Raw genomic sequence first — 27,655 nt, 5'->3', positions numbered from 1 at the left:
GAGCTTGTTTTCTAGTTCAAACGTTTTCTTGTCGTCTTAACTTGTGTTCTTCTTGTTTTAGGTTTTTCCACTTGATTATATTCTTATTACAACTATTGTTATGTACTTTATCTTCACTTCAATGGCAGGGATTCGAAATATGGGTATATGGTTCTTCTGGATAAGGGTAAATATGACTTAAGAGTTCAGGCTACAATATGCAGTAAGATGTTTAACAAATATGGGATATTGAATATATTTAATACATAGTCATTATGTACTGCTTCATAAATACTGTATGTTGCAAATATCCCTGTCTGTATGTCTGAGTGTTAGAAGCCTATTGTACAATTTGTACAGCTTTTGTTCTAAGTTATCAGACCAAACCTGATGTTTTAGTTTAAGCAATACAGTCAGCTGACTCAAGTGTTTAATCAATGGCACTTTGACTTCTGACTTTTGTGAGTTAAAGCCGTATAATTCTGATGTACCGAAAGAATTAGTGAATTTTATGGTCAAAATCTGAAATGTGCATGCAGTCAGTAGTCTTTGGCTTGCATTTTAGGTGGCAAGCAAGTTTATCTAGCTTGATAAGAGATACAACAGTACAGTGATGATATGACACATCTAAATATGATGCAAATAATATATTGCTGTGTTGGCAAAGGCATATTTGTGTCCAACAGTATGCCATTTATGCTTATGATGCTTGGTTAAGTATTTCCCTGCTTTGGTACCTGCTTTCCCTTTAATACTGTCACCCTTTCATGTGGTGACACCCCAAAATTGTGGAGAGTGACCCTGAGTCCTTGCAGTGAATTGAGAATGGCTGTTTGTTTTGGTCTTCCATCATTTATTCCTCAGCTGTCAGCCTCTTTACCCTAATGTGGCACTTAGGTTGACTCTTTGGGGATTATAGAATGAAGTGGTATCTACAGGGTGATGAGGGATTATACTATTCCTTGCAGTGAAAAGTGGAGAAGATGCCACCATATGGTGTGCAAGTTTTCTGAGACTGGGAATACTCTCTCATAACTCCCTCCTCTGTTTCTCGATCTGATTAGAGGTGTAGTGGTAGATGACACCTCACCTTGACTGAAGGACACAATATTCTTGACAAACCAAGGCACAGTTTGTTATCAATGATAGGCAACACCATTTAAATCTTGCTACTTACTGCTGGTTTATAAATGTTCTGGGTCATTAATACAAACAATTAATTTGATTAAATAGCTGTGCTTTGAAATTCAGGTAAATACACCTGAAAACTTTGACTCATGGAATTAAGTTGCCAGAGGATAATTTTAGCAGCTCCCACTTCTGTCAGTAGATTTAAAGCTGTTACTTGAATTTAAAGAGGATTTTAAATGTATTCAAAAAAAAAATTCATTATGTTAATATTTGTATGTTTTCTGGTTTTAGCTTTATAAAATCAGACGAGGAAAAACTCGACCTCAAGCACTCCTGTTTCTCTGTATGATACTTCTGTTGATAGTTCTTCATACAAGTTACATGATCTACAGTCTTGCCCCTCAGTATGTCATGTATGGAAGCCAAAAATACCTAGTACAGGTAAGATGTGATACTTTTTTAAAAATAAATAAATCTTACCTTCTGTATCAAAAATGTACTGTTTCCAGTGACTTTTAAAGCGAGGCCCATTCTCAGTTTTGAAAACTCTTCTGAGCAGGGTTTAACTACTAGTAGGTATTTTGATAATACACAAGCCAAAACCTGTATGTACTATATATAACACAACTTAATTCCTAGATCATCTTCAGACAGTGTACAACTTTGAGTATTGCTTTACTTCTTTTGATAAGACAGCTGCTAGCTTCCACTAGATTTTGTACTGGTATGCTTAGGTTGCCAAGTGACTGGAATGAGGATTGGTTTCAGTGTGTAAGGCTGTCTATAGACTCAAAGCGAAGTTGTTTTTCTTCTGCATTTGATAGTTTATGTACATATTTGTGAGAAATTATGAAGATAACTTGATACAGTAGAGGGTAATAATCAGAATTAAGCTGAGTGTGCTGATTAATCACATTTCAGACACTTCAGACTGTCCAGCTTCAGGAAACTCATTGCAGTTCTGTTATATAAAGTCTTCTACAGAATTAAGTAGTTAACACTAGTCTCTACTATTGTTACTGCACTTTTAGTGTACTTTAGGTTTTGGTTTTCTACTCTTTCATCTTCTGTACCTGACGGCTTTTATTCTTGTATTTCATCTTAGTTTGAGTGGAAGCCTACATATTTATGGGGAAGTTCAAAGTTAACACATTGTATGCATCTTGGGAGGTTTTATGGGCAGCTGTTTACCAAGATCTGATATCATACAGGGGTAGGCTTTGTTAGATCTGATCTTACAAATGTAGACAACTAACCAGGTCCTGAACTGATAGCTCATATTCAGGCACAATCAAGTCCACATCTCTTGGTGTGAGGTTTAGGGTTTAAGTATGAGTTTCACAGAGACAGAGCAATTGAGTCAGAGTGGTTGGGAGAAGAGATTTAAATGAGACTGGAGTAACTGGGTGCTGCTTTGAACACTTGAAATACTTCTGTTAGTTTTCCAGGAGTTTGTGCCTCTGGGAGGAGAACACACTGCTTTTAAAAAAAATCACACACCAACATTCTTCAGCTGAAAATATTTAATAAAATCTCTAACTTCTCACTATCAATTTTTTCAGTTTTAACAGAGTAGATACAGAATACTTTGAGCAAAAGGATTACAAGGAGAAATTGAAGTAGTGTAAAACATGCTAGAAAAGAGGGACCCGATCAACTTAAATGTGCTGAGTGGATGTGGTACAACTGTCACTGCAGGAAGCGAAGTGTTCAATAAATGCTACTTTTCTGCTGTCTTTACATCTGAGTTGTGTCTGGTAATGGGAGGTTGATCATCCTGATATCAATCCAAGCACAATAATAGAATTGCTGTAGGGGACTTGAATATTTGGTATTTAGGAAGTTTAATGCATTTTTATTAGATTTTATGCTAGATATAAGTAATACAAAATAAACATGCCTGGGCATCTCTAAATTGGCTCCACTTGTCAGAATTAGGATAGTAGCAGCAAGAAGTTAAGCTGAAAATCAGTTTAGGAAAGTGGTTTGCTTCTATGGTGAGTTTACATAAGCTACTGGCATGATTACTACAACATCATATAGCTATATCTGAATTAGTTATGAGCTCAAGTCCCTGCAAAAGGCAGTTTGTTGGGGTTTTTTTGTATTGTAGACTGACTGTATGTCTCTAATTACAGTGCATAACCATTGTGTGTGGAAGGGTGGGAAGGATGATTTCATAAAGGATCCTGCCAAGCTAGTCTTTAAGCCTTTCAGTGACCCAAAAAAAAATTCCTTCATGATAAAACTTGCAGATAACATGGAAAATTGAAGAGAAAAGCAAATAATAAAGACTGTAGCTAGCAGTTTGTTTTGCTTTATGAATAAAATGGCAATGTTTCAGTAAAATGTGTGTATAATGAGCAGGGCAGAAGGATTGGGAGTTAAACACTTGCATGTTGGCTGTTTATGACAAATAGTATCTGAGTGTAGATATAATTGGTAACAAAGGGTCAAGAGAATGGAGCATAGCAGTAGGGAGGCTCTTAAGTCATTCAAACAGCTATTGACATACAATCCTGGTCAGCACTGCAAGGAGGATTATCTGGAATGGTTGAGTAGAACTACAACTCTTCTTTTAAAGGATTAAAAAAGTGTTATGGTCAAGATAGCCATCCTGGGTCTTTAGCTGCTTATGTCCTGTTTCAAAAAGCTGTGGTTAAAGTGCATAAAATAACTTGCGTACAAACTGGTTTTGTTGTTAAAATAACATGAAGCATAGAGTGTGATGGTAAAATACATCTGGAGTTCTCTGGCATACCAAGTAAATACAAGGTTTTCAGACAGCATCCTCTTAAAGAATCTTTCAGAATGTACATTTTCTGTGTCTGACTACCCTGATAACTGGATGTTAAATTTTTGTATCTTGAAATGAGGAGAGATGGTGGCTGGGAATGAAGAGGAGTGACAGATTTTTTTTTTGTGGTGTGTTAGCAGTGAAAGAGGTTCTCAAGAGTTATGATTTGGTTGTTATGGAACTGAGGAGTGGACAGGAACATACACAGAAACTGGGCAAGTGGAATACATTTTGTGCATATGGCAAAATTCCTGCTGATGGTAGCTGTATGCACCAGTTTGCTGGGACAGTGTAGACTTTCATTGTTCACAAACACCACAGTCAACTTCATCAGTTAAAGTAACACCGCTGGTAACCCACACTGCTTATTTATTGCTTGGTTCTATACAATATTCCAGGTCAGCTTAGTGGATGAGTGGACTGATAAACATGTATGTCAATCTGTCAGTTCACAGAAAGACAGTGTGTAAAAGGAGCATTTTGCCCTTTGTTGTGCTCTACAGTAACTTCCAATCTAGTAACTATCAAACTAATTTGTAACCCAAATCTATAGTGATGCATAGGTTAGAATCCTGTTTGAATCTTGAACTGTTTCCTTTGGAGACTGTTGGTCTTGACAAGACCTTTTAACTTTGAAGTGCTATCGACTTTTCCTGATAATTGAATATGTGTAGAAAAATGGAGCTCTTGTGAGGCAATGTTAGTTAGTCCTGGGCTACTACTTCATTTAACTCTTTGACTATTGGGGTGTTCAAAGCATGGGTCCCCAGTTAGTCAGAAGTGTCTTCAGCTGTGATATCTGTAGGAAACTTCTGAAAGTTTATTTTGGATACACTATCCATACCAACTGAGGCCCTGGGTAGGGCTTTGGTCAACTTGCATAGCTCTTCAAACACTGAGGAACACCTTTGTTTCATCTTTTAAGACAACCTCTGTAACATCTGCTAAACAGCCATGAGTCTCCTTCTAGTCTATATCAAAGATAGAGTTCTAGCCACAATGAGGCTGCCTTCTCAGCTTTGTAGCAAAAACATAACTTTATCCATACTGGAAGTGTAATTGCTATTTCTGTTCAATGAGGCCAAGGTGTTTTCCATTTGTCTGAAAGAAAGACCACTGCTTGCTGATGTTTCTACTTAGTGGACCTGTAAGACTTGACTGGCCCAGACAGGAATTAAAAGGCCAGCATTTGCTATAGGTGACACTGACACTTTTCCCCAGTTGAGGGCCAGAACAGCAGCAGTCACTTTTCTTCCTTAGCCTTCACATAGATAACTTGGAGGAGCGCAGCTAAGCTGCAGGACACAGTGTCTCCATTGTCATCAGCAGGAATCCAGAAGTATCCCTTAGATGGCCAAGTATGCAAACAGATCTTTTTAAGTTCTTGATCCTGAATGTAAGCAGAAACAAATTATCTAAGTGTAACAGTCTGTAACTTAACCCTTTTTATGATAGCTTGCAATTTTAAGTGTCCAAAGTGTCAGCTCTTGAAGCACACACACTGAGTTACTGTACTTGGGTTTGTCTCCTGCTTGTCCCTGAGGCATCCTGATTTCAGCTTTGGACTAGATGTGATAACTGGAACACTAGAGTTTTACTCTGACAGTACTCACACTAAAAATGTCTAAGATTTGAGTACTCTGTTGCATAATGCTAAGTAAATTACTTTGAGGAATTGTTCTGGAGACACCTCTGCTGTCACTTAACCATCTTTTCCATGTCCAGTCATTTTCTCTGTAACTGCAGGGCAAAAGGGGCTCTACCTCAAGTGTATATATGCCAATACAAAAGTGTTGAGATGACAGCATTAAGGGCAAAGCTCTCATACCTTTTTTGGGAAATCAGCACAATTTGGGTGCCTCTGAAGTGCCTAAATACTAATGCATGCAGCAGGGAAAACAAAGGAGGAGTTGGAAGTTTGCATGCAGTTTAGGGTCTACAGTATCACTGGGATCGGAGATGTGGTGAAGTAGCTCACACAAGTGGAGTGCTGCCATGGCTGGGTGTGGGCTTGAGGAGCGACAGGCTAGGATGGCTGGTAGTGAGAGTTGACCTTTATGTGAGAGCAGCAGGAATGTGTGGAGTTTTGCCTTGAGATGGATAAACCAGGGAAGTGCTTATGTGTTAGGATTAGAGGTTCAGATTAGCATGGGTGATATTGTCTGCTACGGGCTGCCTGATCAGGAGGAAGTAGCAGATGATTGTGCAAGTAACTTAATGTTCACAGTCCTTAGTCCTCATAGGAGGCTCGAGCCACTCCAGGTATCTGCTGGAGAAGCAATATAGTTGGGCACAAGCAATCCAGGAGGCTTTTGGAGTGCACTGATGACAACTTCATGATGCAGGCAATTTAGGAGCTGAAGTAGGGAGATGCTGTCTTTGGCCTGGTGCTGAAAACAAGGAAGTGGTCAAGAGCAGTCTTGGCTGCAGTGAGCATGGATGGTAAAGGTTCAGAATCCTAAGAGGAAGGAACAGGGAAAATAGCAGGATCACAGCCCTGGACTCCAGAGAGCAGATTTTGGCTTGTTCAGGGACCTGCTTGGAAGAGTTCTAGCAGGTAGAAACCAATTCTGTGCTGGCAAAGGTGTGACTTTTTTTTATTTAACTTCTTTCACTGGTTGAAGTGATGCTGAACTCTTGTTGAGTCTTACTATAAATATTGTTGGGTTTTAGTTAATCCTTTATTATAAGAAATAACTTCCAACACTTCTGTGTGAGCTAGCTTTGTGTAAGACTACTTTAGCTTCATTTAATACTTGTGTAGTTTACTTTGTGTAGTATTACTTATATTTGTTGCATTTAAGATAATGAATTAATTTGGTAAGAGGTTAATCCCCTTGCATTCTAGCTAGTCCTCAGATTAGGGGGGTAAGGGGCAGCTGGATTTATCTCTTAATAGATATGCCGATTATGGCTGTAACTATAGGCCTGACACCATATGCATGAGCAGCCCATATGCTGTAGGTCTGATTGCATTCAAGAGAAGCAGTCAGGTTCATGAATAGTATGGTTTATTCTTATGCAACATCTACAGATTTTTTGAGATTGCCTATGATAAATGCACAAACTGCAGGTTGGTTATATAGCACTGCACACAAAAAATGATTGCAATCACACACACTTAATTTCCAGGTATTCACTTGGCAGAGCTGAGGGCCCAAATCTTAACCAAAAGGCATCCCTTCTGGGAGGGTGAGGAGCACAAACCTGTTGATCTGTCCCTCCGATTTGGTATCGGATTATCATCCCTCTGAGTTAGATACAAATTTGGGGTAGTACTTATCGAAGTATGTATATGTGAGTGGGTGGGGCTGTGGCCAAGCCATCGTTTTTGAGTATCGACACAGCACATTCCTTGGTGCAAGGTATGCGCTGGTTTTGTGGGAAAAGAGGAAGAATGAGAGATAAGGTTCAGAGTTCTGCAAAATAGTCCTTAAGAGAAGGGGAATAGCAGGAAATAAATCTGCATAGTCATGTCAAATATTCCTTGAAAAGTGGAAGAGTGTGTGGCTTCCACCTCGCATTCTTCCTTGGTGCTGTGGCAACACAAATCACTGGATCTCCATCCTGTCCTGTGTTTGTTGTGGGCACCATGTGTTAGGGAAATGTGTGTTTTGCAGTGTTTTTGCTGGTTTTTGCACACTTCCAACAATATTAAAGAAGCTTAAATTTGAATGTTAGATTCTAGCTACATAAAAATGGTGTTCAGGTGATTTAATGAGTTAATGATTCCTCTTAGCATAGCAAATGTGGTTCTTAATTTTTATTAAGAAGTGTTAATACTATGAAATGCTTTACTTTATCTCTCTGTTTTGGAATACATTTCACTTTTTGTCTGTCTTGTGAAAAGATAGAAAACGTTCCGTGGACCTTTACAAGGTTTTACCTTGTGTAGGAGAGAAGAAAGGATTGCTAGGGCAAGAGAGGCTGGTTTTATGACTTCAAGGTACACCCCAGTGCCTTGAGCTTGTGGAAAGCATTTAGAGTTGAACCCAGATATGTCAGAAGTTTTAAATTACAGGAGTGTTCATGGAGAACAAGAATGTTATTAGAGCTGGAAAAAAATCGTTGATGTTATCAAAGGAAACCCGCAGGTCTAGCTATTGTTGCATGTTGTATTTTAAATTCATGCTATTTAAACATTCGAATGAATAAAGATAAGGAAGAAAATTTTTATACTGATTGTTCTGTGCTTTTTGTATGCCTCTATAGTTGTACAATACTGTTCTTTTGAAAGAAATGCTGCTCAGTCATAGAGTACAAGCTGCAATGGTGACAGCCAGCTGGAATACTTCCTGAAGATGGACCACTCTAAATGTATACTGAATAATTGAAATTTCATGTCGTCTGTTCTTGTCCTATTGTTCCTATCTTTCAGTTCCACTTTAGTTCCTGATTAATCATACTTCTTTTGGATCCGTTTTTTCTAAGGCAGTAGTGGTTTCCACACTTCCATGTGTTTGCATGAAACAAAGCTAACTGCTCAAACTGCTGCTGTTTAAGATAGGCACTTGTTTGTTTCTTTTGAATGTTCAGAGTGAAAGCTGTATTTACTGAATATTGATAAACTTTATCAATGAAGTTGTCAGAGAAACACTTAGTCTTATGTGCCAGCTTGTACTGATTTCTGGTAGGTTTTAGGGGATGTATTTTCTTCAGCATGTAGGAGAAAATGTGTTGACCCTTACTGATTTCTTTAGAGGGCTTTCCGTTTAGGAAATCCAGAGGGTGAAAGTAAGTACAGTAGATATGAGACCCTTTGAAGTGAATTAGTGTATGAAGAAATCAACGTAGTACAAAGGATGTGCATTGGACTCTACTGAAATTATTTACTGACTATTGAAAAGTAAGTGGGGTACATAAAGAGTTCAGTAGTCTCTGAAAGGGTCAGTTTTCCAAAGACTTCAGATATTTAAAAAGGAACATTTGGGTTTTCAATAGTTCAGCATAATCTGTCATCTTCTGCTCTGGCTATCTATGTATACTGGATACTATCATCTGGCTTTTAGACCAGTAGTAAACTGTATTAGGTATCATTGTGCAAGACTAACACTTCCATGTTGTCTTCATCACCAAAGTTGAATTCTAAATTCATTTTATGCACAGTTTTCATTTTAGAGGTGAAGTTTTTATTTTTTCATGAGTCCTCAAAAAGAACACAAGCTACTAATTTTTTCTAAATGAAAGCACATTTAGAAATGTTCATGTTGTACCACTTACAGTTTACTCTGCATATACTGTTCAAAACCAATCTTAATCCTTTTGAATATTCTAAGAGGTTTGTCAAAGCCTTTTATATAACATTAACTTACTGGGAGATGTGTTTGTTTCTGGGGCTATCACTGTGTATGAAAGAACATTGCTGGTAGACCAGTGTACTAATTTTCTGTTTTTATAATGCAGAGTAATAAGACAATTGATGGTCAGACAAGGAATGTGACATTTGTATCTAAAGACTGTGATGCAGATGCGCCTGAAGGTAAGATATTTTCTTGTATTCCCGATGTGATATGTGCATGCTCAGCTGTAATAAGCAGCTCAGTCTCTTCATAGCTTTGATTTGCTTTAGTCTCATATGAAGCTTTGCTATATAGCTGTGTCTAGAAAACAGCTTGCTTACAGCTTATTTAATTCATTTGAAGAAATGACTATTTTTGGTAGAAACCATGTGTAACAATGCATTCCAGTTAACTTTAAAATCTCCCATTTGCTTTAACATGTATGTAGAAGATCTTAAAAATAAATCCTAGCTGGTGAATAGTTTAGCATCTGAAGTGTCACTTCAGTGTATATGTTTATCATATAAACATGCAGAGAAGTATTCTATTAAATTTCACAATGTACTCAAGAAAACAAAAATCTGAACTTCGGTGTAACTTTACAGATAAGAGAATTCTGCAGTTTTTAAGATGTGAATATGGGCTGTTCCATGAACATTAATACCAGTGGAACTAGACATTTTAGGCTATATTCCTGTAATCCTCTTAATTTATAATTCCCTATAACATCAGTATAAGTCTTGCTCATCTGTGTTATTAATAATCCCTTTTTGACCAGTTATTTGGGCAGAAGATATACTGTGGGTATTCTGGAGCTATGAGTAGTGACTAGCAAGCAGATGGTTAACTGTGGAGCTTTCCTTGAATTTCCATCTATGCAGGCCTTAACGTTGAGGTTTTTTGAGAGAAGGGTAACAATTTATGTAGTCTTCTTCTTCTGTGAAGGTTGACTAAAGCTTGGAATGAGTCTTAGCCTGTTTTCATTAAAAAGCAAGCTAATTGAAATCATGCTGAATTTGGTTTTTACATTGTTGCCTTTCCCCTTCCTTTTTCTCTGCATATAGACAATTTTTGCGCAGTTTAAATTGCACTAGCCATTGCAATACTAATGCTGCTGTTTAAGGTCACCATCAATTTTATCGATTGCTTTGGTCTCTTGTTTAAAAAAAATTGATCTCAGCAAAAGATTTATGGCCTTCAGAATGGTCCAGATTTTTTCAGGCTGAAGCTCTGAATTGTTCTCACTCTGGCAAACTTTCAGCTCCTCTGTATAAAGGAGTTGAATTATATATGCATTTATATAGTTATAAAAAGGCTTGACAGTGTTTGTTAATTGATAGAAAAGATAAATAGTTGTCCTGTGTTCTCATCTTATCAGTATTCTGTATCTACTGAGTTCTGACTACGCTTCCAGAAGATCTTAGCAGCTCCCGGGTTTTCTTTCTACTTGTGTTATTGGGAAAAATAATATTTAATTTTAAACAATTTAAATGCTAGTGGAGAAAACTGGATCACTAGTTCTTTGTTCCCAGTCTATCAGGTTGTGGTCTCTTTTTGCAAGGTGTTTCCCTTGTATTTAAACTCTTCTTCAAATTTAGTATGTAGGTGTTAGTCTTGTTCCTGGTGGTTCATATTGTTTCCCAAGGGGGATGGTTTTTTCTCCTCTCCCCCATATTTAAATCATTCATCCACCTTTATTTTTGATGGCTATTTTTAGACTTAATGCGGTTTTAAGTGTGTTGATATTTTGACAAATGTAATTGTTCAAATCGTATTTAAGCTGACATATTTTTGTGATTAAAAATAGAAACTCTTCTGTGGCAGTTTAGAAGAGCAAAACCTGTCATCTTTCAAAATGAGCAGGTTGTACAGATCTTTGTTTCTTGTAAACAGTTTCTTGGCTTGCCTAGTATTTGCTGGGAGAAGAATATACTCACTGGCATTGATAAGCTCATTAGTCTTGATTTTTCTGGGAGAAATTAAAATAGTCTGATTTCCTCAGACTTTGCTTAATCATAGGAACTGGGGTTTGACTGAAACTCCCTAAATTCCACCTATGCTTGATGATATTTTGAGTACTTTGAACACTGAGTGATTTTTTTTTTTTCCCCTAATTTGCTTTGATCCATGGAAACAATATAGTTGATGCTTAAAACTAGTGTTTCTGATGTGCTGAACACAAGAGCTGGCCTGTGTAAATGATGGCTTTGGTTTGTCATCATTAATGTGTTGTTGCACATGAGTATGAGTCATGTTCTCCTTTCTTAATAGGGAAGAGGTGGAGAAGGTATTGATAAGCTGTCCTATGCTAGCCTAATGTAAGTAGTAGATAGATGGATATTTCTTAAATGTGAACGTTAATATGATCAAAAGGCTATAGTGCAGTTCTGTTAACTAGAGATACAGTCAGGCCATTAAAGTGTTTTTATAAATGAAAGAAAAGTTTCTTTTGTAATGCTCAACTTTAAAAGAAAGTTGCATTAGTGAAAACACTTCATTCACTATTTCATCTAGTCAGTTTTAGAAAGTGGAAATGTAATGCTTGCCTTGGAATATCTGCCATTTTTAATACCTGATAATGAAGATAACTGTTGTAGATGCTGCTCTTAAGCTCTGTGATCAGCTAGAACATGTTTACAAGTGAAACGTCTTTCAAAGGTAGAAGCTAGGTTTTTTAATACAAGTTCTATTGTTTTTAAGGATACGAGATATAGAGCAAAAGTAGATGTGACTAACTTCAAATTAAGATAAAGGTTGGCCAAGCACTTGTAGTTTTTATTGACTTCTCTGGTGCTAGGATTTTATCTTATGTAAACCACTCAACTGGAACTAAATGCAAATATTGATTTGTCTTCTCAGCACTTTTTTGTATTATTTAAACTGAATTAATTCTAACAGGTGTTTTTCCTTAAACCTAAAACAAACCTTTTAATGGCTGTGCTGATAGATAAGCTTATAGCAATCTGCTCTGTCTTACTGAATACTCAGATGTTGTAGATATGATCTCTTACTGTAACTAAGTCCATTTTTTCTTTCGGAGATAGTAGAAGAGATCTGATCTGACCTTGTTGTAGTAACTAATACTCTCAAAAGCTTCAGTATTATTAGAACTTCAGGATTTAATAGGCCAGTGTTTTCTATATATGCATTTTAAGCAAGTGTTTTGCTTGATGAAAAGTACAATTACAGTTTTGGGAGAAACATAAGGCAGTTAAAAGTGTGGTTTTTATAAGATTAAGTATGTACGATTAAATATATAACTTGTGGGATTTTAGCATTATTTTGTCTGCTTCCATGCAGCAAAGCTTGTCTTTTTACTCCTGGTATGCAGGAGGTGTATCTGCTTTATACTGAATGCCAGAGGCTGTAATAGCATGACTACATGAAACAGAACAGAAGCCGAAAAGTAATAGAGCAGGCTACATCTTCTAACTCAGTGAAGTACCTTTTCTTAGTTATATTTAAATATCTTTCACAAAAGGCTTGTGTGCTGGTTAACGAACTTTTTAAAAGCTTCTTAAATAGTCTTTTGGAGCAGGAAACTTAATATATTTGTTATAGGTTAAAAAAAAATTAGTTTTCAGTGTTCAATACAGTTGGGCAAAGACCTCATTTGATCATTGTTTTCAAGGACTAACGCCAGCTGAACTGTTGGGTCCACAGTTCAGTTGAGCATAAGGTAAAGCAAAGGAGTTCAATTATGGGATTAAGACTCTTGCAGCTGGACTAATGCATTGAAAACTTGGTATAGGTTTAGCTAAACAGGTTAATGAGATTAATGTAAATGACTCAGCTGCAAGCCTGTATAGAAGACTTTTCCCAAGCTTAATTATGAGATCTGATAAACACTGTCTGCCTCTTTCTAGATCAGAAAACTGTGAAAGTTGTTTTTAAGCATCTTTCACTTTAAATGCGTAATGTGCTATGAATCCCCCTTGGATTGTCTCATTTCCTTAATTGGTGAAATGAGCCTTGCCCAAGGCCTGTGAAGTGCTGGGTACAGTCTATCTGCTGGGTCTTTTGCATAGACTCCAACTGCATGTAAAGTAGGAAAGAAAAAAGGTTATCTTCATGTCTAAGACTCTGAACTGAGCAGGACTTACTGTGCTAGTTAGATCTGTGCCTTATAGGACTGTCTTGTTGACTTTCAGCTGACAAGTGCAAGACTTCAGACTTTATGCTGAATAAAGGCTAGATGTAGACATTACTCAAGCTGAAAAGGAACCCCAAATATGAATGTCAAAACAGGAGTGTATTTGTTTTCTCCATCAGAGAAATCCAGGAGGCATGCAAAACGAAAGCACAAGCAAGTTGCTCAGAACCTTCAATATTAGTGATTTCGTATTAAATCAGTAATTTTGTATTGTGTGTCTTATGGCCATAGATTACCACTTCCAAATGGTTGTTTTAAATGAATTAATTTGCACGGTTGTAAAACGCCTTAGAAAAAGCCTAAATGAGGATTTTAGTGAGAACTTTATCTATTGTCCTGTTACTTTACTGAATGACATTACTAGTACTTTACTCTGAATCTCTGCTTATACCTAACACAATTTAAGTCCTCTATAATCACGAGAACTCAATATAAATAAGCACAATGGTGCATGTTTGACTGCAGAAAGCCCTGTTTGACATCTGTAAATAGTATGAGTAGCTAAGAGTGCCATAAATCTTTCTGCAGTACATTGTGGATGCGCAGTTGCAGAAGCATCATTTCCTACATTTCTTTTCTGCTCCCTACCACTGTGGAGAAATGAGCTGCTCTGAACTACCCCTCCTCTTCCTCCAAGAGATTGTAACTGGAGAGAGAAGAGGCTGCATTTACTAAATACTCTGAAATGTTAAATGGAGTTTAGCCGTAAAGCAATTGCATATTTTCTTCGTGGATCAACATTCTAAACTCAGTAAGTTTGCAGATGACACCAAGTTGGGTGGGAGCGTTGATCTGCTCGAGGGTAGGGAGGCTCTACAGAGAGACCTGGACAGGCTGGATCAATGGTCTAAGGCCAACTGGATGACCTTCAATAAGGCCAAATGCCGGGTGCTGCACTTGGGCCACAACCCCCAGCAGTGCTACAGGCTTGGGGAGGAGTGGCTGGAGAGCTGCCAGTCAGAGAGGGACCTGGGGGTGTTGATTGACAGCCGGCTGAACATGAGCCAGCAGTGTGCCCAGGTGGCCAAGAAGACCAATGGCATCCTGGCTTGTATCAGCAATAGCGTGGCCAGCAGGGACAGGGAAGGGATCTTACCCCTGTACTCGGCACTGGTGAGGCCACACCTCGATTACTGTGTTCAGTTTTGGGCCCCTCACTACAAAAAGGACATTGAATTACTCGAGCGTGTCCAGAGAAGGGCAGCGAAGCTGGTGAAGGATCTGGAGCACATGTCGTAGGAGGAGCGGCTGAGGGAACTGGGGTTGTTTAGTCTGGAGAAGAGGAGGCTGAGGGGAGACCTCATCGCCCTCTACAACTACCTGAAAGGAGGTTGCAGAGAACTGGGGATGAGTCTCTTTAACCAAGTAATAAGCGATAGGACAAGAGGGAATGGCCTCAAGTTGCTCCAGTGAAGGTTTAGACTGGATATTAGGAAGTATTTCTTTACAGAACGGGTTGTTAGGCATTGGAATGGGCTGCCCAGGGAGGTGGTGGAGTCCCCATCCCTGGAGGTGTTTAAGAGTAGAGTCAACATAGCGCTTAGGGATGTGGAGTAGTTGAGAACTGTCAGTGTTAGGTTAATGGTTGGACTGGGAGATCTTCAAGGTCTTTTCCAACCTAGACAATTCTGTGATTCTATTGCGTGTTGGATTTAAGCCCAACAGTAAAGTGAGATTCCCTGGTATTATCAGTACTCTGGAATAAGAGTTGAAGCTTCTTGCAAAGGATTGAGGGGTATGCGCCCATTCTTAAAAGGAAATAATGAACTAAGTGTAAGAACCCCTTTGAGTAAGAAACCTACCAACATTTTGTCTACAAAATGATCCTTACCAGAAGAAGACATCATATTTGATCCCTCTATAAGTAGCAATGCCACCAAATCTTTTCATCACTGAGAAATGTTAATTACAACATGTATTGAAAATATTTTTGATGAAATGTTGGAAGCTACTTCTGCTGGTGTAATCATCTTTTTATCTTAGTACAGACAGGTGATAAATTCACTATATAACATGCTCAAGAACAGTCATGCAGAAAGCTTGGACAGCAGCCTGTAACTACAGCTGGTGAAGCTACATACAGCTGTTTCCTGTCTAGCCTCAAATATGGCTTGCCCAATAGAATTAGAAAGGATCAATTCATGAAGATGGTATTTGTCACTAAGACATGTCCTGCAGCTAAGGTTGGATGAATTACATTGGGCTGGGCAAATCCTATCTGAACTGTGAGAGAAATCTGACTGGATTACAATCATATCTAACATAAATTATATGTCTGAAGGAGGCAGAAGATGGGAAAGGATGAGAAGGAAGCCATTGTTTTCAGAGCATCATTAATAAGAAAATCACTAATAACACATCCAACTTATTTTAAAAATGGCATTGGGTCTTCTAAGTTTGACTCTAATGATGGTTATAAGTGACTTTGTTTTCCAGACAATAAGCAAGACTTTCCAGCACTGAAAGTTGCCCTCCTTTGTCAAATGCTTCTGTGAGTGTTAACTGACTATAAATACTTCTGTCTACAGACAGAATATGAGGTAGTCCATGTAAGGATATTAAGGGGTCAAAATCAATCTGTTAAAATATCATCTTTCCCATTCTCCAAGTTCTTTTCCATGTAGCATGATCTCAGGATGGGGAAAACAATGAATTCTCACACAGGACAGACATCCTTCTTAAGTGGTCAGCTGAAGACAGTATGAGGCAAGTAGAAAGGGCACAACAAAAATGAGGTTAACATTGAAGGTCAAGTGATGTAACGTAGCTTCAAGGGGAAGTCTGAACTGCAGATTTAGGCTTGTATCGAGCTGATACTGTAAAATGTGGTAGACAGCTAATGGCAAGTGTTTTGATTAGAATGAAAATTATGCTGTCCATTGCCTACTTGCTTTCTGGAATCTTGCATTCATGTTCATCCCTAGGGTGTTGCCTTCCAAGTTTTTTTAATAGCTATGTCTTTAAGAATTGCTTGCCTTTAGTTACTTAAAAATAAGATGTTCAAGGGAGATGCAGAAAACGCCTCTTGCAGAAGTTCAAATTTAAGTCAGATTTAAAGGCAAGAAGTAGCGATTACATTACTTGTGTTCAAATTCATCTGGCCAGTGTTTGTAGATAACCTAAACTGTACAGTGTTTCAAAAGCTAATCTAGTTTCAACAAACACAGAACACTTTCCCTCTGCAGGTTAATACAGTGGTTTATTGCTTCCCTGTAGAAAAAGGACGTTATTTCTCTTTGTAATTAACATGACTTCAGATTTTAGTTGTTGGTTAACGCTGTTAATGCACTATACACATGGCCTTGTAGTATTAGTATTTTCTTCACTCAAAGGTATTTAATAAATATTAAAATCCAGTCATCCTTTAAACTTACAAAAAATGAGATTAACAGGTTTAGCTCTTTGAATCTCATTAAATGGTTTTTCTCTAGTCAGTTAATACATGCAGATCTTGGCACCCTCACAGATTCTCTGTAACCAAACTAAAATAGAAACCTTATAGCTGTGTGCAATTTTCCATTGTAATGCCATAGCTGTGCTAGAATGAACTTCAAATCTAAAATGGCAAAAAGAGGACTGCTAGGCTCTTTGAATGTATAGAGGGAAGTGGTGCGAACTCTTGCCTATGTTTAGCTAAGCTTGTTTGCGCATGTTTGTAAGATCTAGTACCCTCCTTCTGCAACTAAATCCTGCATTTCCTGTTCATCCATGCCACTCTATTTATATTTGACTCTTGGAAAAAATGTTTATGTGACCCAGATCACTCAACAGGACTCTGTTCTCGTTATTTAACATTCAGAAACTTTGACAAGTGACTTCTTTCTTCGGTTTTCAGCACAAAACATTGGAGGATCTTACTGGAAGCCTCCTTATGCTATGAAGTCCTGCTAGCACTGGGGGGACTTGCAGATTCTTCAACCATTTAATGTAAACGTTCATAGTGTGTAGTTATAATCAAGAACTTGTATGACTGCTTCAGTAGTTAATGTACTGCACAGTAACTGCAAATAGGTACCAGTTATCCAGATTTGTAACTCGTTACAAAATCAGATCTGACCATTTGTTATAAAATCAGGCTGATTCACATTGATTACATAATTTTCTGGCTATCTAGGTTTACATCAGGTTGGGTTTGATTTGCGGATATGCAATATGCCTACATATGCATACAGATGCACCTTATCTGTAATTTGGGTCACTGGAAAAAGCAGAGTTTGCCTTCTATGATAGCTTGTGCCAGATAAGTTTTTCCAGGTTCCTCATTAGTCCCTGGTTTCCAAGTTCCTGTCTTCTCCTTAGTATGCTAAATCTTTTCCTTTGGCAGGATTTGATTCCAAATTACTGAGCAGCTCTTGTTGAATAAGGTAGGCTTTTGGACTATTATCCAGCTAGACTTTTGGTTTCTACAGGTCTCTTAGGTGCCATCTCACTACCACTTCCAGCTAAGCAAAAAAAAAAAAAAAAGGCAAAACCAAACAACTGGGATGAAACAGTAGACAGCTTTTTGTGCTTGCATGTTAGATCTGTATTTAAAAAGCTTGTAGATAGCTGCAAACTATTGTCTTACATCTGAGTGTGTGATATGCTTCTGTAGTGCATTCTAGTACTTCAAAGTGCTGTCAGCTTGAAATGTTGGAAGCTTAGTGATTCACATCGCTTTAAATGGGGAGCTGTTGTAGCTACATACAACCAGTTGGGAAATGTTTTCAGATCCTTGCTATATGAATGATCCAATTCCAGTAGTATGTTTTCCAACATGAGTGGCAGTCAGATAAGGGATCAAAGGTGTAAATTTGTTGCAAGGTTAACCTTGAGGCAAGCAGTGGTGAAGCTCTGTAGTACTTGCATTGTGAAAGCTGAGTGAGGGACAAAGAGTTTAAGCAATTTCTGGAAGAAGTTAGCTGAGGAAAAGAGGTAACTGGTATGGGATGCCACAAACTAAAAGTTGTAAAAGCTTTGTATAATAGCAGATGGATTTTTAGCTAGCGAAACCAGAGAAGCAGCAGCAGCAGAGGGGCTGGATTGTGAAGTGCAAAGGCAGGCTCAACAGCTGAATGGGGCTAGTATGAATTTTGTGTGTTTGTATATATGTATCGCAGCAGAGAAGAATATGGAATAAGTGGTGATGTACAGAAACTGCTGAGTAACAGGCAACTAAGAGCATAGTCATTTGTCCTACTTAGCCAACAAGAAAAGAAAAATACTGCATTTGTGGTTGGGGGCAGCTGTTACAGCCGCTTCCAAAGAAACAGATTGCTTACTGAAGCATTCCTTCCTCTCAATGGTCTAAAGGGATTCTGATCACTCAACAGGTATTTATGCTAGAAGTGGAAGTGTCACTGCTTCTTGAGACAAAAATTAATTGGACATTATGCAGTGATGAATGTAGAATATGGCTGTATGGGTCTTAGAACATTAGATGTCACTTGGTTTCTTACCTAGCTGGTGTCATATGTTTTTGTGGGCCATTACATTCCTTGTACAATTGCTTTGTATGGGCAAAGTTACTTAACTTTTTTGGTCAGTTTGATTACTATAAATTGGCTATAACTCTTTGCATGATTTCCCTAATGAAATGTTGACTTGCAAGACAAAATTAAGTAATAGGACTCTTATTCTGTGTACTCTATAGCCAATACAAGGGTCTTACACACTTCTGTAGTTTTTCATAAGTGGTCTGAGTTACAGTACTTCTCTTGTCCAAGATGAGATATCCAGTTAAGAAATTCCTTTTATTTTGAAGTTTGAGAAAGCATTACATACATCACTGCAAAGAAAATGTTGCTGTTATAAAAATAACAAGGCTTTGTCAGAGCCCATAGTTTACCTTTGTGAGTTGGTTAAGGGGCATACCTATCTGGGAATCATTCTACCATCCAGTAAAATGTTTGCTATCATAGATCTTTCAAGTAAAATAAACCAAAGGCTGCTTCATCTTCTGCTGTTTCTGGTAAGTAAAGGCAAGTTTCTCTGTAGCTGTTTTCAAGCCTGAAATCTCTGCCCTGTACCTGCCTAGTTCATCGGAATCCTAGTGTTTTTCTTGCTTCCTTTAAAATACTGATACACTACGGCAGAGAAACATTTAATATTGATACTACTTGTAGGTGCCAGATAAACTTTAAGGAGGTGTTTAGGAGTGGTCTGTCTAGCTGTGTTCCACGAGTTACAGCATCTGAAGCCAACTGTTCTTGCTGTGGTTATTTACTGTATTTGTAAAATGCATTTTAGTGTTGTTGCAGGAAAGCTATAGTAAGAAAACATGAGCCTCTTTAAAAACAACTTAGAGGCAGTTGACTTGTTTTATTGTAATGTTGAACTGCTTTGGCCTATGGGAATGTTGTTTGTTCTGTAATACAACATGCTGGTTGTCTTAAGTCATATAACTCAAGTGAAGCATACAGGAGTGTCAGTAAATAGTAAAATAGGTGTGTCATTGTAGCACAATAAGAAATACTGGAAATCAACAAAACCCTAGAAAGAATGTGTTGAAGATGTCACAACTGTTAAAGTTCTTCTGGATCCAAGGTACCAGAGATGTGCATTAACCACCATCCCATATAAATGTTCCTGTCCAAGTTAGATTTAAACTGAGGCCAGATGAAGGCCCAGAAGTAATGCTTGTACAGAAGACATGCAGGTTTTCCCTTAAATACACTTTCCCAGGTGAAATCTCAAACCTTTTGGAACTTGATGTATAAGTTTGGAAACACACCAAACACTTTCTTGAAGCTTATGTTGCAAGCTGGACTGCAAGCAGCAGCTGCTTTTGCAGCACGGCTTTTGAATGATTGGCAGCAGGGCTGTTCTTGGATACCTGAAGCTGTGCCTTCAATGCTTTTAGGATTTGAAATATGCAATGCCTATACATTCTAGCACAGTAAAGCTGCAGGTTTTTCTTTGGAAGTAGTTTTGAGTGTATCTTAAGCAAAACTAGTTTCTGCTGAAATGGGCATGTAAACTTCATTATCAGTTTGGGTTTTCCATCCAAAATACCATGTTTAGTGTTAGATCTATCTGTGTTGTCTCTACATCTGCCTTCATGTAATGTGAATTGCAGTGATTCTGAGCACACACAGGACCTCAAGAGGTAGTCTGTTACAACCTCCCAGCAGGGTCAAGGAATGCAGATTGCTCAGGTCTATCCAGTTGTGAATGTCTTCACAGATGTAGACTCAAACTGCTTTGAGTAGCCTTCTTGAATCCTTAACTATGATGGGGAAGCTTCTCCTATTATCTAATAGGACTATTTCTTGCTGCAACTGTCATCTGTGGTCCTTTGGTGCAGGTCTAGGAAGAATCTTGCCCTGTATTTTGTAGGCCCCCACTAGATAGCAGAGGTGTCACACATCTGCCAACACCTTTACCTCAAGCTGAACAAATGCATCTTCATTGTACACTATATGCTCCAGCTGTTGCAGTGGTTCTCTGCTGGAGTTGCTCCAGTACGTTAGTGCTTCTTCTTTACTGAGGAGCCCAAAGTGGCGCTATTGCAAATGCAGTTCCAGTCGGAGTAGAAGGAAGCGATCGCTTCCCTGGACCTGCTGGCTGTTAGTGAAGCCTGGTATTCAGTTAAACTTTTGAGTTGCAGGGTGAACACTGGTAACTACACATTCTGCTTGTCTACTGGGACATGAGGTCACTTTCTACAAAGTTGCTTTGTATCTGTTCAGCCTTCAGCCTGCACTGTTGCATGGTGTCACTGTTCCAGGTGCGGGACTTCTGCCTCTTGAAGTTGGAGGACTGTTTCAAGGAGCTGGAAAAATAGGCTTCCTCTGAATCTTACCATCTAGTGTGTTGTACCTCTGCTCCCCACTTCTCCCCAGTTTGACCTACACACTTACAGAGGATATAATCTGTTTCATTGTCCAGTTGATTAATGAAGAGGTACAACAAGTGTGCGCCTTGGTATTGACTTTCAAAGAATGCCAGTGTGTTTAAACTATGTTCTTCACAACAGTTTGTAACTCTTCGAAAACTCTAAGAAACTTTCCTTCTGTGTGCTTCTGTGAAAGCTTACTATATTTTGAGATACAGAAAAGACAGACCGCATTATCTGTAAATAAGTTCTCATAATTTGAGTTTTCAGTGCATGAAATGACTTTTTAGGCTTTAAGATTTGTTTATCAACAGATGTGTTTATCCTTGTAATTCATCTAAAACTAGCTAATTCACTTCTCAGAAGAAGCCTTTGTTTGAAAATATTAGTACATTGAGTCTAAGGGTTTTCTAACTCACTGGAATTAAAAACTTCATCAGTGGACTTGAAGTAAAATATAGTTGACTCTTCAGGTAGTTGTGGCTATTAGTGCTTGTCATCCTTTGTTTAAAAAATTGCTTTGTCTGGAATCCTGACTGTTTGGCTTTGGTCTGCACTACATAATATACTGTATTCTTAAAGTGGTGGCAGTTATCTATCAGAGGCTTGGTAGCTTTCCATGTATACACTTTTGTTCTAAATGATCAGGAGATGTCAGTAATATTTGCAGTGATCCATTCTGAATAACAAATAGTTATCTTAATTCAGGTTATTCATTATTCTGTCAATATCTAACATGCTAGATTATGTTATATGGCAGAATATGTTGATTAAAAACGTTGTGTTATGTCAGCCTATTTAGTAAAATCTTAGTTCAGAAGAAATAACTAAAATTTAGTTAGCTGAACTTATGACACATTCCATAGAAATGCTTTCTCAAGGTCAAACTGCTCTAAAATATTTACCATCATCTATTTAATCCAATTACTGTAGAGAGCCATCTGAAAGTCTCTTAGCTGTTTTTTAATTCAAGTAACCAGCTGGAATGCTGCAGATGGTGTTGACAATACTATCTGCAATTATGAAGCATCTTCACTTTGCCGCCATTTCTTTCTTTCTTCTCAAACTTCACCTTTTCTATGGACATGTCATGCTAGTGAATAAAGGAATGTTTTGAGTGGTGTGCTACTTGACAATTTTTTTTTCCCATTTTGTAGGGTAAGTACTACTGGCTGGTGTTAAAGGGAAGGTGAAAAAACAGATTTCTCTGCATAACTGTGATCTAGTCTGAAAAACCAGGAAGGATTAGTTTAGCCAAATTGCTTCCTTGTACTTTCACTCTGTATGTGTTAGTGGAGAAACATGCTTTCTCTAATTAAGCTGTTTTGCACTTTAATTATCTACAGAATGTGCCTGTTTGTGTGTTCTATCCCTTATGTCTAGTAGTTGTGAAATCCCAGTTTAACTTTTTTGTCTGCTGATACTGTGTAATAGATTCCAGAAATCAGTCTGCTGCATAAACTAGTATTAACGTAGTATTTATAATTGTTCTGTTAGTTTTATAAAGTATAACTCATTGGAGAACCATTGAAGGAATGGAGATGTTTCTCTATCTGGATACAATCATTTAAGACACTATAGGGATTTGGTTTGGGGGGATCATCTTGGCAAGGTCAAGCAGTAGACCTTCCTGAAAGACATGTCCTTAATTCCTAACTCTTCTCTCCCCAAGAAACAGTGTGCTATAATATGTGGTATTATTAAAGCAGCTTGTTACCTAATGTGGAAGTTGAATCTTTAAATATTAACCTTCAGAAACTGATGATTGTCAGTTTGCTAGCTTGTTAGATGGCTGATAAAGGTTAAACTATATAAGCAGCTGTGTGTCACTCCCAGCTTCAGGAGATGGGAAGTCTGTACTTCAACTGCACTTAGTGGGTATTTCCAAACCTCGGGTCAGAAATGAGGGAAGAACGGGCAAATTCTGGGTTGCTTGCTTTCTCAAGTGTTCAAATTGTTTAGATAACCAACTTCTGCTCTGAAATGAGCTTTGAAGCATGGTAAATTATAAAAACAGCGGATTGTGTTACACCCTTAGCATGAACTCAGTGCAGCTCTCCTTGCACTGGAGAGATCCATCAAGTGGCTCACGTGTCCTGCTGGCTGCCCTCTGACATAATCTCGAATGTTACAGGCTCAGTGTCTCACACAAGCCTTTATGCTACCTGTTTGCAGTCTTAAAAATGCTTTGACAATTTGAATCTTAATTCTGTTAAAATCTGCCATGTCATAATGGAGAAGAATACTTGAGTGTCTTTACATATGGTTATATTTATGATGTTACTCCTCTTAAGATTTAACCAGTACTGTCAGGTTTTGGGTCGGGTACAAATACGTCCTCTGCCATTTGGGTCACAAAAGGCCCAGTATGTGGTGGGGTTTTTTGCTTACATGACCCAACATTGTAACTGACTTTGATTTTTACCAAAGTTACGCAATGCTGGTAGAGACATTTTTTCTAAGTACTGAAATGTGGTTTTTAATACAGAATCTGCTTTGTATCTCCTTAGCTACAGTTGATCTAAAATGGGAAGTGAGTAGGATCTGTCAGAATAGGCAATAACTGACACATCTGTAGGAGAAATTGCACCCAATAGTAATGGGGTTATCTGTAACTCTTGGCTCAGTGTTACCTGTTTTCACATTCTCTCCCATAATAACAAATATCCCTCTTCTATACCTCCTTTGTAGAGGAGAGTAAATCTGATTTAATGAAATGTAATTGTTCTGCAGAGCTGAATAGTCTCCAAAACTGTTGAATTATTATCTTACAAATTGGAATTAACTGATTTTTGTTTGTTCTGTGTTAATCAGCACTATTTGCTTTCCTTCTAGATCAGTGTATTGTTACTCGGACATACCTCTTCCTTCATAAATTTTGGTTCTTCAGTGCTGCCTATTACTTTGGGAACTGGGCATTCATTGCAGTAAGTACTTTGATTATAAAGATCCCTGAATCAGGATGGATGATTTACAGTAGTTGTCATTGAATCATTTGCATCACCACACTGCCATTTCATTTTACATATATTGCCCTTGTATGCCCCTTAATTGAGTAAAGGTAACTTTTACTTATTTTAAATTTGCAGGTCTTCTTAATTGGATTAATTGTTTCATGCTGCAAAGGCAAGAAATCAGTCATTGAAGGTGAAGTGGATGAAGATGATTCAGACATGAGTGATGATGAACTGTCTGTTTATTACCGTTGATAGCCTTTTGCATTCAAGATGGAAAAATGTAATTTAAAGTTATGTTGAAAGTCATACCAATGTGGAATTGGTATCCAAATAAGCATCCTTGCACCTATAAAAATAGAGGAAATAAGTGTACTCACTTAAAGGGGTAAAAAACTGAATATCACTTTTTGAGTATCACTGTTATATCAGAACAAATATTGAAGTTGGGTTTGAATAATATATAGAAAATATTGTTTTATGATTAAATGTATATGTAACTTTCTGATGTATAATTTGATGAACTATTGTAACTATTTCATAATTCATGATGCTTTTCTGTTAACTTAGGTTTTCTTAAATACTGTCATGCCTAACTTGTAGGACTTTTTTATTCAAGCTCAGAAATAAAACTAGCTGAAATCCTGCAAAACAGCTGGTGCAAACATTACCAGAAAGATTTGGATGAGGTTTTCACTTTCATAAGGATGTGACTTAACTTTTGCATTTAGTTTTGCTGGCACTTCTGGGATTCCCATATAAAGCTATAGTTAACAAGAGACTGTCCTGTAAGTATGCCAGAAACATCCACTTGAGTGGTGAGTTCCCAGTCTGTGAAGAGTAAGTCATTTTCATACTGTTATCCCCACTGAGTTACCATGGGAATCCTCAACTATGAGGTGGCTTTTGCTCTATCAAAGGAAATAATTAGTGTAAATGACAATATTCAGCATTGTTGCAGTGTTTTAGTACAGATCAGTTCTGAAACTGCCAGGTGCCTGACTTAGTAATAACCAACAGAATAATTAAGATGTGATTAATTTTTAACTTATTTTTCTCGTTAATGCAAATTGTCTAGTTTGAAGTTTTCTTTCAATATTTAATGTAAATGTGGTCAACTTGTTTACAAGCCAATATGTTTATATAAACACAGTTCATAAATATTTTTGTCATTTGTGTTGTCTTTGTAAAGTAATGTTATTTTAACTATATAGTTACTGAGCTATATTTCTAAGGCTGAAAGATATCTCCAGATATTCTTTGACAGACTCTGAAAGAGAAAATGTTTACAAGTACACGTTTTTAAACTTCTAATGCTACCTGAGAGAAATTATAGTCCATGTAAGCACATGGAAATGTAATTTAGGTAATCTTTTTATAAGACTCATTGTTAAATAATTATTGAAATGTAGGGGAATTATTAATATAATGTCCTACTCACATGTTTGTAAGCTCTTAAAACTGACAGTTTTTCATTCAGTTATTTCAAAAACAGTCTGCTTCCTGGAGTATTTAAGAACAGCAGGCTCTCAGAAACTTCGGAATTTTAATTTAGTTCTGGTATTTCAAGAAGTCTTAGGTGAGTTGCGTAGTTAATGTATGAACACAAGGAACTGGTGTTGGGGCTCTTACAGGAACAAACGAAACTGAAGTCTTTTAAAAAGCCTTCTGTGCCAGCTGCTCCAATAATATACATGTTTATGTGGCAACCTGGAAGAATGTCTGATGTAGCTTGATCACAATCTGCAAATATGCAGTGAAGTCTGCTCGACTAATAGCAGTCAGCTGGTTTGCTACCAGTGAGACATTTGAAAGGACAGAAATGTATTCAAACACTGATAGTAGGTACTGAAACTTGACTAGGGAGTCTGAGATCCCTTTTGACTAGAATTAGCTCAACACTATTTAAACATGACTGTTGGGGAAGCTTGCAAGGAATTATTTATAAGAAGTTCAAGTAACGCAAATGGAAGGTGGAACCTGATGTTGACTGGCTGGAAGCTGCATCCAGAAGATATCAAGAAGTTAGAGTATTCTTCTTTGTGGGTGCCCTGATGGAAAACTTACATTAACTGCTTGGATTTTCTCCTTTTTTTGTGGGTCTTGTTCATATTTCATCTTCAGCTTTATCAGTGATAATTATCACTTTCTTCTTTGGCTGTATCATGTACAGTTTTGTTAATCTTTCTGGGTGTAAGATTGAACTGTGATACCCAGTTTTGCAGAGTTGTATCCATTCTATCTTAAATTCTCACTGGGGAGATTGCTGCTTGTCTGGGGAAGATTGGGAGGAAGGTGTTGGTTTTGTGCCATGTTAGCTGCTTGCATGTTGCATGTAGGCTTAGGTGTCACTGGCCAAGATGCCTGGCCAGTCCCTAGGTATATGTTGCTGTAGGTCTCCCCTGTTTCCAGGCTTTTCTTAATTTCCAGGTTCTTCCCAATCCAGTCCTGCTTCCTGTCTAAACAGTCTGTGCAGAAATACAATGATCTGCCTTTGAATTGGTGGCTTTGTCTCGTGTTTATTTAATTGGAGGATTCACTAAGTACCACTTTAGCCAGCTAGTCACCAGATTTCCAGCCAGCCCATTGCTAGTTGCAGACAGCAAGAAGCAGGCTTCTGCATGAGAGTTCAAAAGTTTTCAGACATTTACTGTCACCTTCTGTCATACAAGTAGTAAATAACTGTCAGCATTTATCAGAATTATTCTTCTTTCCACATCCTCACTAAAGTTTCTCAGGAGTTCAATGAACCATTTGACTGACAAGGTTTTAAAAGATTTTGTATGTACTAGAGCACTTGTAATGAATATACACTCAAGAATTCACCTTTAACACTTCATGTGATGGAAACCTGACACATTTTTAACTGTATTGTGCCTTTAAAATGAACTAGAGGTGTTTTTGAAGTTTAATGAGTGATGAACTCACCAACTGGATTTGGCCATCCAGTATCACTCAATGAAGAAAACTGGCAGTGAAATTTAAGATAGCCTTGGCTTAAAATACTTGACTTTGATCGATGCTTGCAGGAACTTAAGAATCAAAACTTCCAGTATATTGTTTTCTATCTGTCTCTTGTGCTGTCTTCCATAAAATACTTGCAAATAAAAAAAAATGAATTACTTCCACAAAGTTATCCCTGCTGTGGCTGCACTTGTATGATTGAAGTAGTTCACTCATTTAGCTGTTAGTCCAGAGTTTTCTGTAGGTTTCAGAGCAAGTTTGAACTTTGCAGTCATGTTATAATACAGTATTCTACCTTATAAACAAGCATCTAACATCCTCAACTGAGTCTTCACAGATCTCAATTTTCTAGACTAAAGTCACTTAAAAAGGCATCAGAAATGTTTCACTGCTTTGATTATATGAATGATATTCCAAATCCATCTCTGTAGTGTGAGCTTTCAAAACTTCTGAACAGGTGTAGTGCTATTGTCAGAGTTGGCTTAAGTTAGATTTTTTTTTTTGTTGTTATTGTTGTACTTTTCTAGTCAGCTTCTACCATGCTGGAGGCTGATGAACATTTAGAAACTAGTGAGCCTTAAA

The 27,655-nt window shown here is 37.7% G+C and overlaps 1 protein-coding gene across 2 annotated transcripts in view; it reads left to right on the top strand.

Moving 5' to 3' along the window:
- The window catches only part of LMBRD1 (LMBR1 domain containing 1), an 89,073-nt gene extending 63,801 nt beyond the window's left edge, over positions 1–25,272 (top strand). For both annotated transcript variants that reach the window (XM_074861809.1, XM_074861808.1), the window contains exons 12-16: positions 62–166; positions 1,402–1,551; positions 9,311–9,386; positions 23,991–24,082; positions 24,245–25,272. In XM_074861809.1, the coding sequence (XP_074717910.1) occupies positions 62–166; positions 1,402–1,551; positions 9,311–9,386; positions 23,991–24,082; positions 24,245–24,364 (543 nt within the window). In that variant the 3' untranslated portion in view covers positions 24,365–25,272. The remainder of the gene's footprint in view (positions 1–61; positions 167–1,401; positions 1,552–9,310; positions 9,387–23,990; positions 24,083–24,244) is intronic.
- The last annotated feature ends 2,383 nt before the right edge of the window (positions 25,273–27,655 follow it).

The sequence above is a fragment of the Strix uralensis genome, chromosome 3 (genome assembly GCF_047716275.1).
Source record: "Strix uralensis isolate ZFMK-TIS-50842 chromosome 3, bStrUra1, whole genome shotgun sequence".
Classification (NCBI taxonomy): domain Eukaryota; kingdom Metazoa; phylum Chordata; class Aves; order Strigiformes; family Strigidae; genus Strix; species Strix uralensis.
This window is presented reverse-complemented; position numbering and strand designations above follow the sequence as displayed.